At 46.0% G+C, this 14,589-nt stretch overlaps 1 protein-coding gene across 1 annotated transcript in view; it reads left to right on the top strand.

Annotated features, from left to right (window-relative positions):
• Positions 1–1,192: 1,192 nt before the first annotated feature.
• The window catches only part of CHRNA5 (cholinergic receptor nicotinic alpha 5 subunit), a 38,762-nt gene continuing 25,365 nt past the window's right edge, over positions 1,193–14,589 (top strand). Inside the window, exon 1 of the mRNA XM_056797059.1 lies at positions 1,193–1,618. Coding sequence (XP_056653037.1) covers positions 1,480–1,618 — 139 coding nt within the window. The 5' untranslated portion in view covers positions 1,193–1,479. The remainder of the gene's footprint in view (positions 1,619–14,589) is intronic.

Raw genomic sequence — 14,589 nt, 5'->3', positions numbered from 1 at the left:
TGGCACACAGATGTTAAGTGGCAAAGGTGGCTCAGAACTCAGGAGCTTTCTGAATCCAGCGTCAAGGCTAATTCCACCCCCTTCTGTAGTTTTAATCTTCTAGCCATGTCTTCTGTTTTTGACAGCACTGTCATTTTTGGATATATCCCGTCACCTTAACAGAGCATTCCTTTTTGTAAGGAAGAGAAACAAGCCAGAACAGCCAGCTTAGACCCCACATCTGCCCCCAAAGCCCGTTGCCTCTCTCTGCACAGAAGGGAGGCTAACTTTTATATTCGAGCTAACAGTCTTAATTCAGAGAGGACCCCTCTAGGCAAAGCCTGGGTTAGTTACAGAATTCCTCTGTCGCTGGACTAAAGGACTAAAGGAACACAAGGTCTCTTCTGCTCTTAAACCCAAGCAGTTATTCAAATATAAGTAGACACATAGAGGAAATGGCAGCACTAGCAAAATTTAGACGAATCCAAAGGCTCCCGGAAGCATCAGAAAAGTATGGAAGAGAGACAGAGTCGAGATTTGGGGCTGAGGTGCAGTGAGAAAGGGCCAGCACACGTTGGGAAGTCCCTGTGCCAGGCCCTGGGAGAGGGGACACATTCTCATCCTTCTTGGCTCATGGATCAAATGCTTTGCTTGGCGCCCTCCCAGCCCGCCCAGCCCGCTCCTCCTGCCCTTGCAGACTTCTTGCACCTTGCTACAAGACACATACTCTTTGATTGAGTGATCCTGGCCTCCCGGCTGTCCTCCGAACAATTCCGCCATCTCTTGGTTCTGGGCATTTTCTCGGACTGTCCGCCAGGCTTGTAACGCTCTCCCTCCTGAGCAGTCCCAGGACCCCACCTTCTCCAAGAAGCCTCCCCCGGGCCCTCTAAATTCTAACGCCTTCCCTCTCTTAATTATCTCCCCTTTCTCCTTTATTTAGAGCATCCATTTATAACGTGCTTGTTCATATTTGTTGGCTAGTAGATTGTGGTTCCTGCAGGGGCGGGGGCTGAGCTTGACACATAGTAGGCGCTTAGTAAATATTGAGTGAGAAAGGAAACGATTTCAAGTCTGCTCCTGCACTCGTGCCTACAATTGCGAGCCCCTCCCTACCCCCCCCCCCCCCCCGCTGGCCCAGGTCTCCGCCCCCGATGGGGATTGGGCTTGGCTGAAGGCGTGGTCTGGAGGCCGGACCCGTGGGGCCACTGTAGGGGGGTGGGAAACTGAGGGACCAGCTGGTGAGATGGGATGGTCACAGAGGGAAATGGGGCGGTGAAGAGTGAATGGAAGTGGTGTCCCAGGCAAGGATGAGACTGAGTGGGGCGGGGGCCGGCGGGGGCAGCTCGAACCCTGGGCGTGGCTGTGGGGGCGCGGCAGGTCGGGAGGCGGGGCTCGACGGGTCGGGTCTGGAGCCGGCTTCCACCTGGAGCAGCGGGACGCCGAGCTGAGCGCTCCCCACCTGGGCACCTCCTCCGGCCTTGGCGCGGCGGGCCAGGGGGCATGGCTGCAGTGGGGCAGCTCCACCCTGCTCTCCCCCCTGCCCTCGCCCTCGGCATCCTCTGCCCCTGCCGCCACTTCCTCCTCCTCCAACTGCTGCTGTTAGTTCGGGTCAGCGCCCCTGGCAGCGGTTCTGGGGCCGGTGAGAGCTCGGGGGAGGGTCTGGGGGGGTCTGGGGGAGGGGTGATACTGGGAGGGGGCGGAAAGGGTCTTGCCGGGTGGAGAGGTAGGAGCTAGAGCCCTGGGGGTCCGGCGGGGGTGCTCCGAGGACCCTGGGGAAGAGGCTGGGACAGGAAGAAGAGATGGCGGGGCCGGAGGGCGGGCAGGCGAGGACTGGGGCAGGTGAGGGGACCAGGGGTTGGGGGAACTTCAGGACCCAGGAGAGGAGGTGGGGGTGGGGATGCGAAGGAGGAGGACCCGAGGGGCGGACCAGGGGGATGGGGCAGGGGTGAACAGAACTTGGGCCAAAAGCAGGATTTTGCAAGGAGGGCAGGCAGCGGTTCCGGGGTCGGGACTCTCGGAGGCACCTTGTGAAGTAGGTCCGGAATGGGTGTCCTTTGTGCCTCGGGCCAGCACCTCTGGATCCCGGGGGGGAGGGGGGAGGGAAGGGGGGAGTTCGCGCTTCCGGAATTCTGGGCTTGTTTCTCTTTGGCTCCAAATCCCCCGGCGAGAGTTTGTTTCATGTAAGTTTCGGCACACGTGTGTGACGCCTGTCTGGGGGTTCCTCGGGCTGAGGACTCCCTTCACGGAGGCACGCGGAGGAATGTCTCTTTGCCCGAACGGACTGGCTTCAAAGAGTTGGTCTGGTCTCCGAGTTTGTTCCCCTGAGCTTGGGAGGGACCCCCCACCCCCTCCCCCGAACTTCCTTAGCTAAACGCGGCCTCCGAGGACAGACAGACCAGACTCGTCCTGGGAGAGTCTCCAGCTGAAACGGCCCCCCGCGATGGAACCCAGGATTGCCTCACGCCATGATGAGGCATCAGGGAGGGCCTGAGGAGCCGTAGCCGACTTTGTCTGGACCTATTTGTTTGCGTAAATACGCCCGTGTATGTACACATGCTTGTAACAGTTCACACTTATGTGCCTTACCCTAACCCTATGAAGGTGTGCAAAAGCTAATAGTACTGGAAAAGAAACAAGCTCAGAGAATCACAATGATGTGGCCAACAGGCAAGGTCAGAGCTTCAGAGCTGGGACCTCAGCCTTGGTCTTGTGACCCGTCCCCCCCCCCTCCCCCAGCTCTTTGACCTGACTATCCATAGCTTTCTGCTTCCCACCCGCCCGTCCGTGTATATATGCCTTTAAGTGTACTTGTATACACAGAAAGAAAAGCACCCCTGTGTAAAGCCTGCAAAATGGATCGAGTAGCATCAGCTGCCTTTTTTTTTTTCTTTAAGGAAAAGCTAGGGCCGGATTGTAAGAGACTCAAACCAGGCAGGAAGGACTTTCCCCCCCTTGGTGATTGGGTGTAGGGTTTCATTTTGTCCATTGCTGTGACACTGTAATAACTGTGATGCTTTAATTAGGGATTTTAAAAGTCTGGGTTCTTTGTGCTGAAAATGCAAAGAAAGGTCAACCTTTTTTCTGTCTGCAAGGTATGCAGCAATAGCGATGGCTGCTTATGTCCTTACATATATATTTTCTTCAAGCTAGAAGAGATTCTATTGTTAGCTGCCCTATTATTTGTAGTAATTTGTAGACTGGGTTTTCAGCTTTGAGTTCCCCTCAAGGGCTTCTCGATTCTCTTCCTGTGCTAGAAGAGGGAGCTGCAATCTCCACTCAGGTCTTTGAAATGGGTACAAGGTTAGCATTTCATTTGGATCCGGATTCCTTTGTTAAAGTCTTGCTTCCTGAACAGAAGATATACGATTAGAGTGCTTCCGTGTGTGTATCCATCGTTACTTTCCTATTAGCCCGTTGGGCACCATTCCCTTGCCTGAGCAATGGATCTGTCAGGACAGGGAATTCTAATTTCATTTGCTGGGTGCTTTCTCAGTTTCCTCATTAGTTCAGCAAGGAGAACCATACTGTGTCAACCTGCCTAAAGATGTCTTTGAAGGGACATCAACAATGCACAGTATTGTACACTATAATATTTGAACGAGTACTTTTTTTTTAAACCCTTACCTTCCATCTTGGAGTCAATACTGTGTTGGTTCCAAGGCAGAAGAGTGGTAAGGGCTAGGCAATGGGGGTCAAGTGACTTGCCCAGGGTCACACAGCTGGGACATGACTGAGGTCAGATTTGAACCTAGGACCTCCTGTCTCTAGGCCTTGCTCTCAATCCACTGAGCTACCTAGCTGCCCCCAAAATACATTTAAAAAAATTAAGTGCCTACAATGCGCCAAGCACTAGGGAGTCAAAGACAAAGATGAGATAATACTTGCCCTCAGGCAGCTTTATGTCTAATGCTGGAAGACAATAATGAGGAGAATTTTGGTCTGTGGAGTCAAGGGTCTAGGGAATAGAGCCACAGGGCAGTCAGTTCTTCAGGGGTTAGGGGCCAGGTAAGCCCAGCCCCAAGGCAAATGGTCAAATGTGTGGAGTGGAGGGGTTATAAAGCATGGTCTGGGGTACTAGATATCATTGGTAAAGTGAGTCTTTAATCACTCTCTGACACACCAACTAGAATAACTTGTGTCCCAGGGCAGGGTTCAAGAGTTGGGTGAATCCTTTTTCCCAGGGAAGGAACATATGATCTCTAAAAGTCTCATGCACAGAAAAAGCCTTACCTCTTTCAGAACTTCAAGAAACTGTGAGGTCACCCTTGTTTGCTTTGCATATATTTTGTACTACATTAGCTTGGAGCTTGACATTCCTCCCCTTCCCAATCTCAGTAGAATGTAAACTTCTTTTCTTTTCTTTTCTTTTTTTTTGATTTATTTAAACCCTTTTCTTCCATCTTAGAATCAATATTGGGCATTGGTTCTAAGGCAGAAGAGTGGTAAGGTTTAGACAATGGGGGTTAAGTGACTTGCCCAGGGTCACACAGCTGGGAAGTGTCTAAGGTCAAATTTGAACCCAGGACCTCCAGTCTCTGGACACGGTTCTCAATCCATTGAGCCACCCTAGAATATAAACTACTTGAGTACAGGGATTGATGTTTCTTTTTTCCTTTGTACCCCTAGCACCTAGGACAGCGCCTGGTACATTGTAGATAAATAATATTTGTGGAACCAAATTGAATTCAGAGTTCAGCTCCTTCATGCATTAGGAGACATCTTTATGAGTTGTGGCTGAAACATTCATGACCTGGTGGTGACTGACCCTCTGGGGAGAAACCTCTTGGGATTTAACTGGATTGTTCTCAGATGATAGATGCAAGGTCTGCCTGCTAGCTCAGCTGAGGAGGACCTTCCAGAGCTTGTGCTCTGTCAGAAGAGTCTTCAAGAGCTCCGAGACACACCAGTACCAGGTCAGGGTCCAAAGGAGGAAAACCAATAGCGTCAGTATTCAAGAAGCAAAAAGGTCCAGCAACAGAGGAAGACCTAACAGCAGAAACTAACGAGGTGTTGTGAAGATGTCAATGCTGAAAAGTGATTCCATTTTTGATCCCAAGGGAAGCAGAGATCTGGGAAATAGCTTTTGTTTCTTTCCTTCCTTACAGATTTTAAAATGATGATTTACTAAGGGGGCAGATGAGCAAAACAGGTCTTTAGGCTTGGAAGTCTACTTAGCACTGAGACATGCTTTACTTTTGCATGTGGAGATATTGTGCTGGGCAAAAGAGAAACAGAGAGGGAGAAAGACAGAGACAGAGGAAGGAAGGGGGGGATGGACAGAAACAGAGACAGAGATAGGGACAGAGGCTAGGAGAGAGATAGAGGCAAAGGAAGGGGGAGGGAGGGAGAGAGATAGAGACAGAGAGAAAAAGGGAAGGGGGGGAGAGAGAGAGAGAGAGAGAGAGAGAACTAGCGAATGAGAACAAAAGAGAGAACATCAGCCAGTTTGTGAAGCAAATACAAATAGAGTTGAAAGTTAACTTAGACATCACCTTTTCTGGGAGTTCTTAACCTCTTTTGCGTCTGATGAAGCCCATAGACCTCTCCCTTCTCAGAAATATTCTTTTTAAATGCACAAAATAAAACATACAGAAAATGCAAAGGAAATTCAGTTATCAAAATATTTCTTAAATGAGTTAAGGTTAAGAACCTCTGATTTAGCTCAACCCTCTCATTTTACAAAGGAAGAAACAAATCCAGAATGGAGAATGATTTGGTCACACAGGGAATGAATAATAGAGCTGGAATTTGAATCCAAGTCCCTTGTCTCAAACTATCCAGTGTTCTCTATTATACCAGAAGGAATGAAGGAACCATTTTGAACCCAATTCAGTGATAACAATATAAAATAACAGTAAGAGTTTTTTTTTTAACCCTTACCTTCTGTTTTAGAATTGATGCAACTATTGGTTCCAAGACAGAAGAGTAGTTAGAGCTACTCATTTGGGGTTAAGTGACTTGCCCAGGGTCACACAGCTAGTAAGTGTCTGAGGCTAAATTTGTACCCAAGTCCTCCACTAGGCCACCTACCTGTCCCAGCAATAAGTTTCTAACAAAAATACCAAACAATAATTTTGATTAATCCTAATGAATCCATTCATATTTTTGAGCAATATGTTGTCTGAGAGGATGAAGTTACAAGATTTTTAGCAAAGCTTTTTGCATTTGTTTGATCTGTATTTTGCTGCCAGTAACTTTTTCTGTTGATCCATATTTTGGTTGAATGACCTTTCGGTAGAAGATGAAAGAAATCACTGGCTAAATCCATCTTGTTACTATGTGAGATCAGTGTACTGAAGACCTCTGATTTGGGCGAATATGTGAGCTCCTTCCTCTAATGCAGAGCACATCCAGGCTCCCCTAGAGAGGAACAAAGTTGCCTGGCATTCCATCTCTGACTCCTTGCCTTGGCTGTCTCCCATGCCTAGAATATTCTCTCTCCTTACCCCTGCCTTTAGGCTTCCCTGGCTTCCTGCCCCTCTTGGGGCATCGAGGTAACACAGCAGATAGAAAGCCAGACCCACAGTTCAGAGGACCTCAAATAAATCTATTTCTTGAACTAGCCTGTTGGAAGGTCTGTCTGCAGTTCTCCTTTCACACAGCCAGGCGATTTTCCTAAAGTTTAGGTCCAACACCTCATGCCTCCCTGCTTCTAGGACCAAAATGAAATCCTCGTTTTGGTATTCAAATCCATTCATAACCTTGTCTTCCCAACCCATCCCTCGTGTCTTTCCAATATTCTTAACTTCATAACTAACCCTCCTTCCCCCCCACCCTCCTTCAAGATCCAGTGACACAGGCACTGGCTGTTCTATTTTTTTTTCTTTTAAACCCTTACCTGTCTTAGTATCAGTTCTAAGACAGATGAGTGACAAGGGCTAGGTAGTTGGGGTTAAGTGACTTGCTCAGGGTCACACAGCTACGAAATGTCTAAAGTCAAATTTGAACCCAGGTCCTCCCAACTCCAGGCCTGGCATTCTATCACCTGTACTACCTAGCTTCCCCCTCCCCATGGCTGTTCTTCAAACAAGCCTCCTCTCCTGACTCTTGGCATTTTCTTAGATGTTCCTGATCCCTGGAATACTTGCCTTCCTCATCTGTTTTCTGGCTTCCCTGTCTGCCTTCACATCCCAAGAGGAAGCCTTTCCCTCTGTTGGTTGTTTCCCATTTGCCCTGTCTAGAGCTTGTTTGGACAGAGCTGTTTGCATGTTATCTTCCCTATTAGATTTTGAACTCTGGGGCAGCTAGGTGGCTCAGAGATAGAGAGCCAGGTCTGGAGTCAAGAGGTCCTGGGTTCAAATGTGACCTCAGACACTTCCTCGCTGTTTGCCCCTAGGCAAGGCACTTAACCCCATTTGCCTTGCCCTCACCCTCCTGTCTTAGGGTTGTTAATAAGAGAGAAAGTAAGAATTTTAAAAAAAGATCATGAATTCTTCCAGGTTAAGGACTATCTTTTCCCTTTGTATCTGCTTAGCCCAGTGCTGGGCACATAGTAGGTTCTTAATAACTGTTTATTGCCTGCCTGACTCTAGTCATATCTGGAGCTACAAAAGAGCCTTAAAGCTTAGAAATCTGAGTTCTAGTCCTGCTTTGCTGCCAGGAAATGGTATAAGGCCATTTGTTGGATTAATTCTCAGATTCCTTTCAACTCTCAAATTAGTTGATTTTCAAGTATAGCTTCCTTCCTGTTTAAAAAAACAAACAACATTTAGGGGGCAGCTGGGTGGCTCAGGGGATGGAGAGCCAGGTCTAGAGACAGGAAGTCCTGGGTTCAAATCTGGGCTCAGACACTTCCCAGTTGGGTGACCCTGGACAAGTCACTTAACCCTCATTGCCTAGCCCTTAACTATTATTCTTCTGTATTAGTTTCAATTCTAAGAGGCAGTATGGAATAGTGGATAGAGGAAGCCAAAAGACCAGGGTTCAAATCTCTTTTCTGGCACATGGGCAAGCCATAGGCAGTAGCATGATGCAAGATGACTGGACATAATCAGTCAATAAGGAATCCCAAAGTGCCAGTCACTGCACTAAGCACTCAGGATACAGACAGGCAAAGTCTTTATTTAGCCTTTGATTCTGTCCTCAAGAAGCTTACATTCTAATGGGGAGCCAAAGGAAGCAGAAGGACTGAGAGAGGCTTTTTTTTTTTTAACCCTTACCTTCCATCTCAGAATCAATACTGTATATTGGTTCCAAAGCAGAAGAGTGGTGAGGGCTAGGCAATGGGGGTGAAGTGACTTGCCCAGGGACATGCAGCTGGGAAGTTTCTGAGGTCAGATTTGAACCCAGGACCTCCTGTCTCTAGGCCTGGCTGAGAGAGGCTTCTTGCAGAAGGTGGAATTAGAGGTCAGAAGCCAGGAGATGAGGCAGAGAAGGAGAGCATTCCAGGCATGGAGGGGAGGTGGTGCTAGAGGTGGAGAGTGGGGAAGAGAGCTAGCAAAAACCCATCAATGGTGGGGATTGCAGAAAACTCGAATCCCAGACAAGGAGGGGGAGTAAAGCATAAGACTAGAAATGGAGGAGGGGTCAAGCATTGAAGGGCTTTGAATGCCAAACAGTATTTGGAATTTGGTCTTGGTTGCAATAGGGAGCCACTGGAGTTTATGGAGTGAGGAGGGAAGTGACACAGTTATACCTGTGCTTTGGTCCAATCGCCTTGGTGGCTGAGTGGAGATTGGATTGGAGTGGGAAGAGATCCAAGGTGAAGAGGCTTCTGTGCTAGTCAAGCAAGGTAGGAGGTGATGAGGACCTCCACAAGGGTGACACTCGGGCGACCTCAGAGAAGGGGACAGAGAGAGGACGCTCAGGTAGAAATAAGAAATAAGAGAAAAGATGGATGGGATGAGTGTGAGTCAGGGGGCCAGGATGATCTCTAGATTGCAGGTCTGGGTCACTGGGGGGGATGATGGTACTCTGGATGGTAACAGGAATGTTGGGAAGAGGTAAGAGTTTAGGAAGGAAAGTAATGGATGAGTTGTGTTTTGGATGTGCCAAGTATGAGATTCCTACAGGATATCCAACTGGAGATGGTGGAAGACAGTTGATGACATAAGAATGAAGCTAAGGAGGGGGCAGCTGGGTGGCTCAGTGGATTGAGTGCCAGGTGCAGAGGTCCTGGGTTCAAATTTAGCCTCAGATACTTCCCCAGTTGTGTGACCCTGGGCAAGTCACCTAACCCAAATTGCCCAGCCCTTACTGCTCTTCTGCCTTAGAATCAATACACAGGATTGATTCTAAGATGGAAGGTGAGGGTTTAAAAAAAAATGAAGCTCAAGAGATAGACCAGGGTTGGCTAAATGGATCTGGGAATTATTTGCAGAGAAATGATAATTGAACCCTTGGGAGCTGATGATATCACCAGATAAGGGAGTAAAAAGAAAGAAGATGCCCCAAGATTTAGGAAGTATCAAGTGAGCAGAGCTATGGAGCCTGGGGTCAGAAAGACCTGAATTCAAACTTGGCTATAGGCATTTTTTAGCTGTGTGACACTGGGCCAGTCAATTAACCTTTGTTTCCTCATCTGTAAAATGGGAATAATAATGGTGCTTCTCTCCCAGGGTTTTTGCAAGGATCAAATGAGTTAAATTTGTAAAAAAAAAGCTTAGCATGGTGTCTGATGCATAGTAAGGTGCTATATAAATGGGTATTCATTTCCCCTCCATAGTCAGGGTCTTGGAGAACATGGAAAATTAGTAAGCATAACCTAGATGAAGATTCAGCAAAGAAAACTGAGGAATGAACAGAGAGGTAGGTGAACCATAAGAAAGCAGTCATGAATACTTGGAGAAAAGGTGTTGTGGGTGTAAAACTTCCCTTCCATATGATAAATCTCTGACAATTAGGAATCCAGGGCCTCATTACTAGATCTGGAGTGCTGGGTTCGAGGCAGATTTCAAGTTAGAAGGAGCTGTAGTAGTCATTTAGTCCACCTCTTTTATCTGTATGCTTTTGTAGGGTTTACTTATGTATTTACTTATTCATTCCATTATTTATTTACCAGTGATGGATTCCGAGGACCCAGGAAGTCTGATGACTTTTCCAAGGTCACACAACTAGTAAGGGACAAAGTCAGGATTTGAATCCAGGCCCTCTCATTCCAGATGTACTGTTTTTTTTGTTGTTTTTTTGTGTGTGTGTGTGTTTTTCCCCATTGCACTATGATGCCTCCCTATAAGTCCAAGCTGCTATGTGAGGGGAGGAGAACAGGTCATCATTTACTTGGGGGTGGGGGTTGCAGATGAAAGATGGCAGCATGGCAGAGTGGTGACATTTGAGCTCTTGAAGGGTAGGTAGGATTTCAGTGGGGATGGGAAGGAATCATTGAACGATGGCCAAGACAGCTGAGGGCAGGTATTTCAGAGAGAGAAACAAACAAACCATGTGGTGGGGGTGGGGGAAGGACAGTAAATAGTTCTGTCTGTGAGGGTCAGGAGCTCTGGGAAAGGCACGGTTTTCAATACAATTTGCATGGCTAAAGTCTTCAAAGCACTCTATGAACGAACCTTGAAATACACATGTAATCGGCTGTCATCACGTCTCGTCCGGGGACCTCCAAGGGGCTGCCTGGCTGCTTCACGATCCATTAATTTCACCGTTTTTGCAATTAGATTTGAAGATGAAATTCTTTTGGTCGCCGTGTGGCCATGTTGACGTAGGAAGGCAGGCGTCTGTGCGGTCTGGCACGGTGTCCAGTCATTCTCAATCCAAATGATTGAAGTTATCCAACTGCCTGGAATGATTAAAAAAACCCAAAAGACATCGTCTAGAGTAAGAGAGAATTCCGTTAACTTTTCTTTGTCTTTTATCCATGGCGGCATGGATGAAGGCATAGATGGCCTGCTTGTCAAATGTCCTCATTCCCCAGCTGGAATGAGGTCATCACAGAACTTGGGAATGAGAGGGGACCTCCGTGGCTCTCTACTCCAATTCATCTTGGAAAAAAGGGCTCCGTGCAAAAACACATTCATTACTGCGCCATAAAGCCCTTTGCTTCAGTGGAGGGGAAGTCACTGGCCCATAAGGAAGCCTTTTCTCGTTTGGATCCGTATCCCTTCTGTAGCAGATCCTTTCCTGATGGCAAGCTGAAATATGCCTCTGTGCATGCTTGGAGGGCTGCCCTCTAGGGTCCCAAAGAATACACCTTGCCCTCTTCTCTTCAGGACAGCTCCTGGGATACTTGAAACCTAGCTCTCGTGTTGCCTTTGAATCTTCTTTTCTTGAAATTAACCCAGTACATAGTAGGTGCTAAATAAGTGCTCATTGGCTTGATGACTTGAGCATCTGTAGAGCCAACCCTCATATGGCATGTTCTTGAGGACTTTTGTCATTCCTGTCTTCTGGATGTTCCCCAGGTTATCAGTATCCATCTTAAACTGTGGTGTTAGAACTGGATGCTACTTCAGAGAGAGGCTGGCTAGGGCAGAGTACAATGAGGCTATCACTTCTTTGTTATTAAAAGCAGTCAGTGAGATGGTACAGTGCTTAGAGTGTAGGATTTGGGATTAGGAAGACTCATCTTCCTGAGTTTAATCTGGCCTCAGACACTTACTAGTTGTGTGACCCTGGACAAGTCACTTAACCTTTTTTTGCCTCAGTTTCCCCATCTGTAATATGAACTGGAGAAGGAAATGGCAAACTGCTTTAGTATCTCTGCCAAGAAAACCCAAAATGGGTCATGGAAGAGTCAGATATGACTGAAAATAATTAAGCCAGTACATAGTAGGTGCTAAATAAGTGCTCATTGGCTTGATGACTTGAGCATCTGTAGAGCCAACCCTCATGCGGCATGTTCTTGAGGACTTTTGTCATTCCTGTCTTCTGGATGTTCCCCAGGTTATCAGTATCCATCTTAAACTGTGGTGTTAGAACTGGATGCTACTTCAGAGAGAGGCTGGCTAGGGCAGAGTACAATGATGCTATCACTTCTTTGTTATTAAAAGCAGTCAGTGAGATGGTACAGTCAAAAAATAATTAATAATTAAGTCACATTATTAAATGCTATGTCTTTCTCTCTCTGAGATTAAATCATGCCTCTCTATTTTAAAAATTTTATCTTCATCTTATCCCAATAAAAATTCATTCTGTGGAAACAGAAAAGGCTTCCTGTAGGAGATAGCACCCTGTCTCGGTTTTGAAGGAAGTTCAGGATGCTGAGGTTGGAGTGAGGAGAAAGCCTGTTCCAGTCAGTCAATTGTTCAAAGAAAGGGCTACGCAAATGATTTTTCTTCCAATCTTTTTTTTTTCCTTTAGTCTTTAATTGTTAAACTGGATTCAATTGAACAAACATTTATCAATCACCTACTTTGTGCAAAGTACTCTGCCTGTTACTCTTCCAGTCTTTTTGAAATTCCTGGTTTATTTCTCTGGCCCTAAATGTAATGATGTGGTTTATGGAAAGAGCAGGACATCTGCAGCCAGGATGCCCAGATTTGGTGCCCTGACTCTGTGCCTTTCTCCCTGGCTGACCCAAGAGCTACTTCATCTCACCTGGTCCCAGTTTATTCCTCTGTAAGATAAGGGGCTTGGACTAGTCCTTTTCATCTCTATGACCTTTAGGCTTTTCTAATCCAACCCTCTTATTTTACAAATGAGGAAACTGAGACCCAGAGAGTTTGATTTGACAGAGTTACATAGATAAGTAGACAAAAAAGGCAGGATATGAACCCAGGTTCTCTGACTCCCGAATCAATGCTCTTTCTATTTGCCACTATAAAACCCTATGGTTCTGTTACTATAATACCTTGGAAATAGATTTGAAAGAGTTCTGCTCCAGCCCCACAGGATATGGAAGACTAGAACAGATGGCTATCATATTGATGACCCAAAAGAATGAGTTAACCCTTTCATTTGATATTCTCTGGACCTTTCTGTAATCTGACCGTGCCTTCGGTTGGCCCTCCTTTATCTCCCACCCCACACGAAGTATTCTCTCCCCTATAAGAGAATTATTGACTAGACCTAAATTTAACACAGCCGACGGTGAGTTTCTTACTGGAAGCATTCTGGGAGTTTGACAATGTCAAATTAAGCTGGCTACACCAGATCAGCTGCCGAGAAATTTCATCCTATAATTCTGGGTAAAAAAAAAATCAATAAAAAACATAATGAAAATCTTGAAATACAGGAAACTTCTGCATTCAATTTAAAAGCTCTTAAAGAGTAAATGCACTTCTTGGTCATGTTGGAAGTAAGCTTGATAGATAGATAGGGGAGCCATGTTTCCTTCCATTTGCAAAAAGGATGTTTATGACCCGTTCTTTATCTTGCAATTGTTTAGATTTAGAGCTTTCAGAGAACTGCTGGCGGGGAGGAAATTAAGAGGACTGAAGTTCCTGGAAGGCAGAGATGGAGTTGGGGTCTTCATCTTCTTTGTGTCACAAGACCTTTTGCTGGTCTGGGGAAGCCCAGCGACCCTTCCTTAGAATAATGTTTTTAAATATATAAAATAGGGAGCAGCTGGGTAGCTCAGTGGATTGAGATCCAGGCTTAGAGACGGGAGGTCCTAGGTTCAAATTTGACCTCAGATACTTCCTAGCTGTGTGACCCTGGGCAAGTCATTTAACTCTCATTGCCTGTCCCTTACTCCTCCTCTTCCTTGGAACATAGTATTGATTCTAAGGTGGAAGGTGAGGGTTTAAAAAAACTGTAAAAAAAAAAAAACATAAAATAAGGGATAGCCAGGTGGCTCAATGGATAGAGAGCCAAGATTGGAGATGAAAGAGCCTGCTGTTTGACCCTGAGCAAGTCACTTAACCTCAGTTGCCCAGTTCTTACCACTCTTCTGCCTTGGAACTGATACTTAGTTATTTGTATTTAAATACTTAGTTCTAATTCTAAGAAAGAAAATAAGGCTTAAAAAAAACCAATGAAATCTAGAATAACAAAAGAAACCAATTCTATTGAAATTCTATTAATATTAATAACATTAATTATTAAGGTTAATAGTAAAATTCTATTAATAACTATTAAGGAGCAGTTAGGTGGTACAGTGGTTAGAGTGTTCTATTTGGAATACAAGAGATCTGAGTTCAAATCCTTTCTCAACGGGATTTAACTTAACCTGGTTTGCCTATAGAGAACAAAACATTTGTCAAGCCATTGGAAAAAATCCACAGATTCCATTCCCACCCACACCCCCCTCGAATTTCTCCATGGACTCTAGGTTCAGAATCCCATTACTATTAGGATAAAATGACCACAGACTATATGTCCACCATTTGCATCTTTGATTCAATGACAGACTCCTCCAGGGCTGGGGCCGTCCCACTTCTATCTTTGTATCACTGGTGTGTATGTAGCAGGTGCTTAATAAATGCATATTAGTTTTGGTTGGCAGCTGTGTGGTATAATAGATAGAGGTCTGGACTTACAGCCAGGAATCCCTGGGCTTGAGTCATGTCTCTGACACTTACTCTTTCTGCCTGACCCTGGGCAACACCTGTCTGAGCCTCGGTTGTCTTACTTGTAGAATAGAGTGAGGGATGTCTACGGTATTTCTCTCACAAGGTTGTTCTGAGAATCAGTGAGATAACGTACACAAGAAAGAGGAATAGAAATGTCTGGGCATCCTAGATGACTTCACTTCACTTCCCAACACATACATAAAAGGGG

This window comes from Monodelphis domestica, chromosome 1, assembly GCF_027887165.1.
Source record: "Monodelphis domestica isolate mMonDom1 chromosome 1, mMonDom1.pri, whole genome shotgun sequence".
NCBI lineage: Eukaryota > Metazoa > Chordata > Mammalia > Didelphimorphia > Didelphidae > Monodelphis > Monodelphis domestica.
Note: the sequence above shows the minus strand (reverse complement) of the source record. Positions and strands in the feature narration are given on the sequence as shown.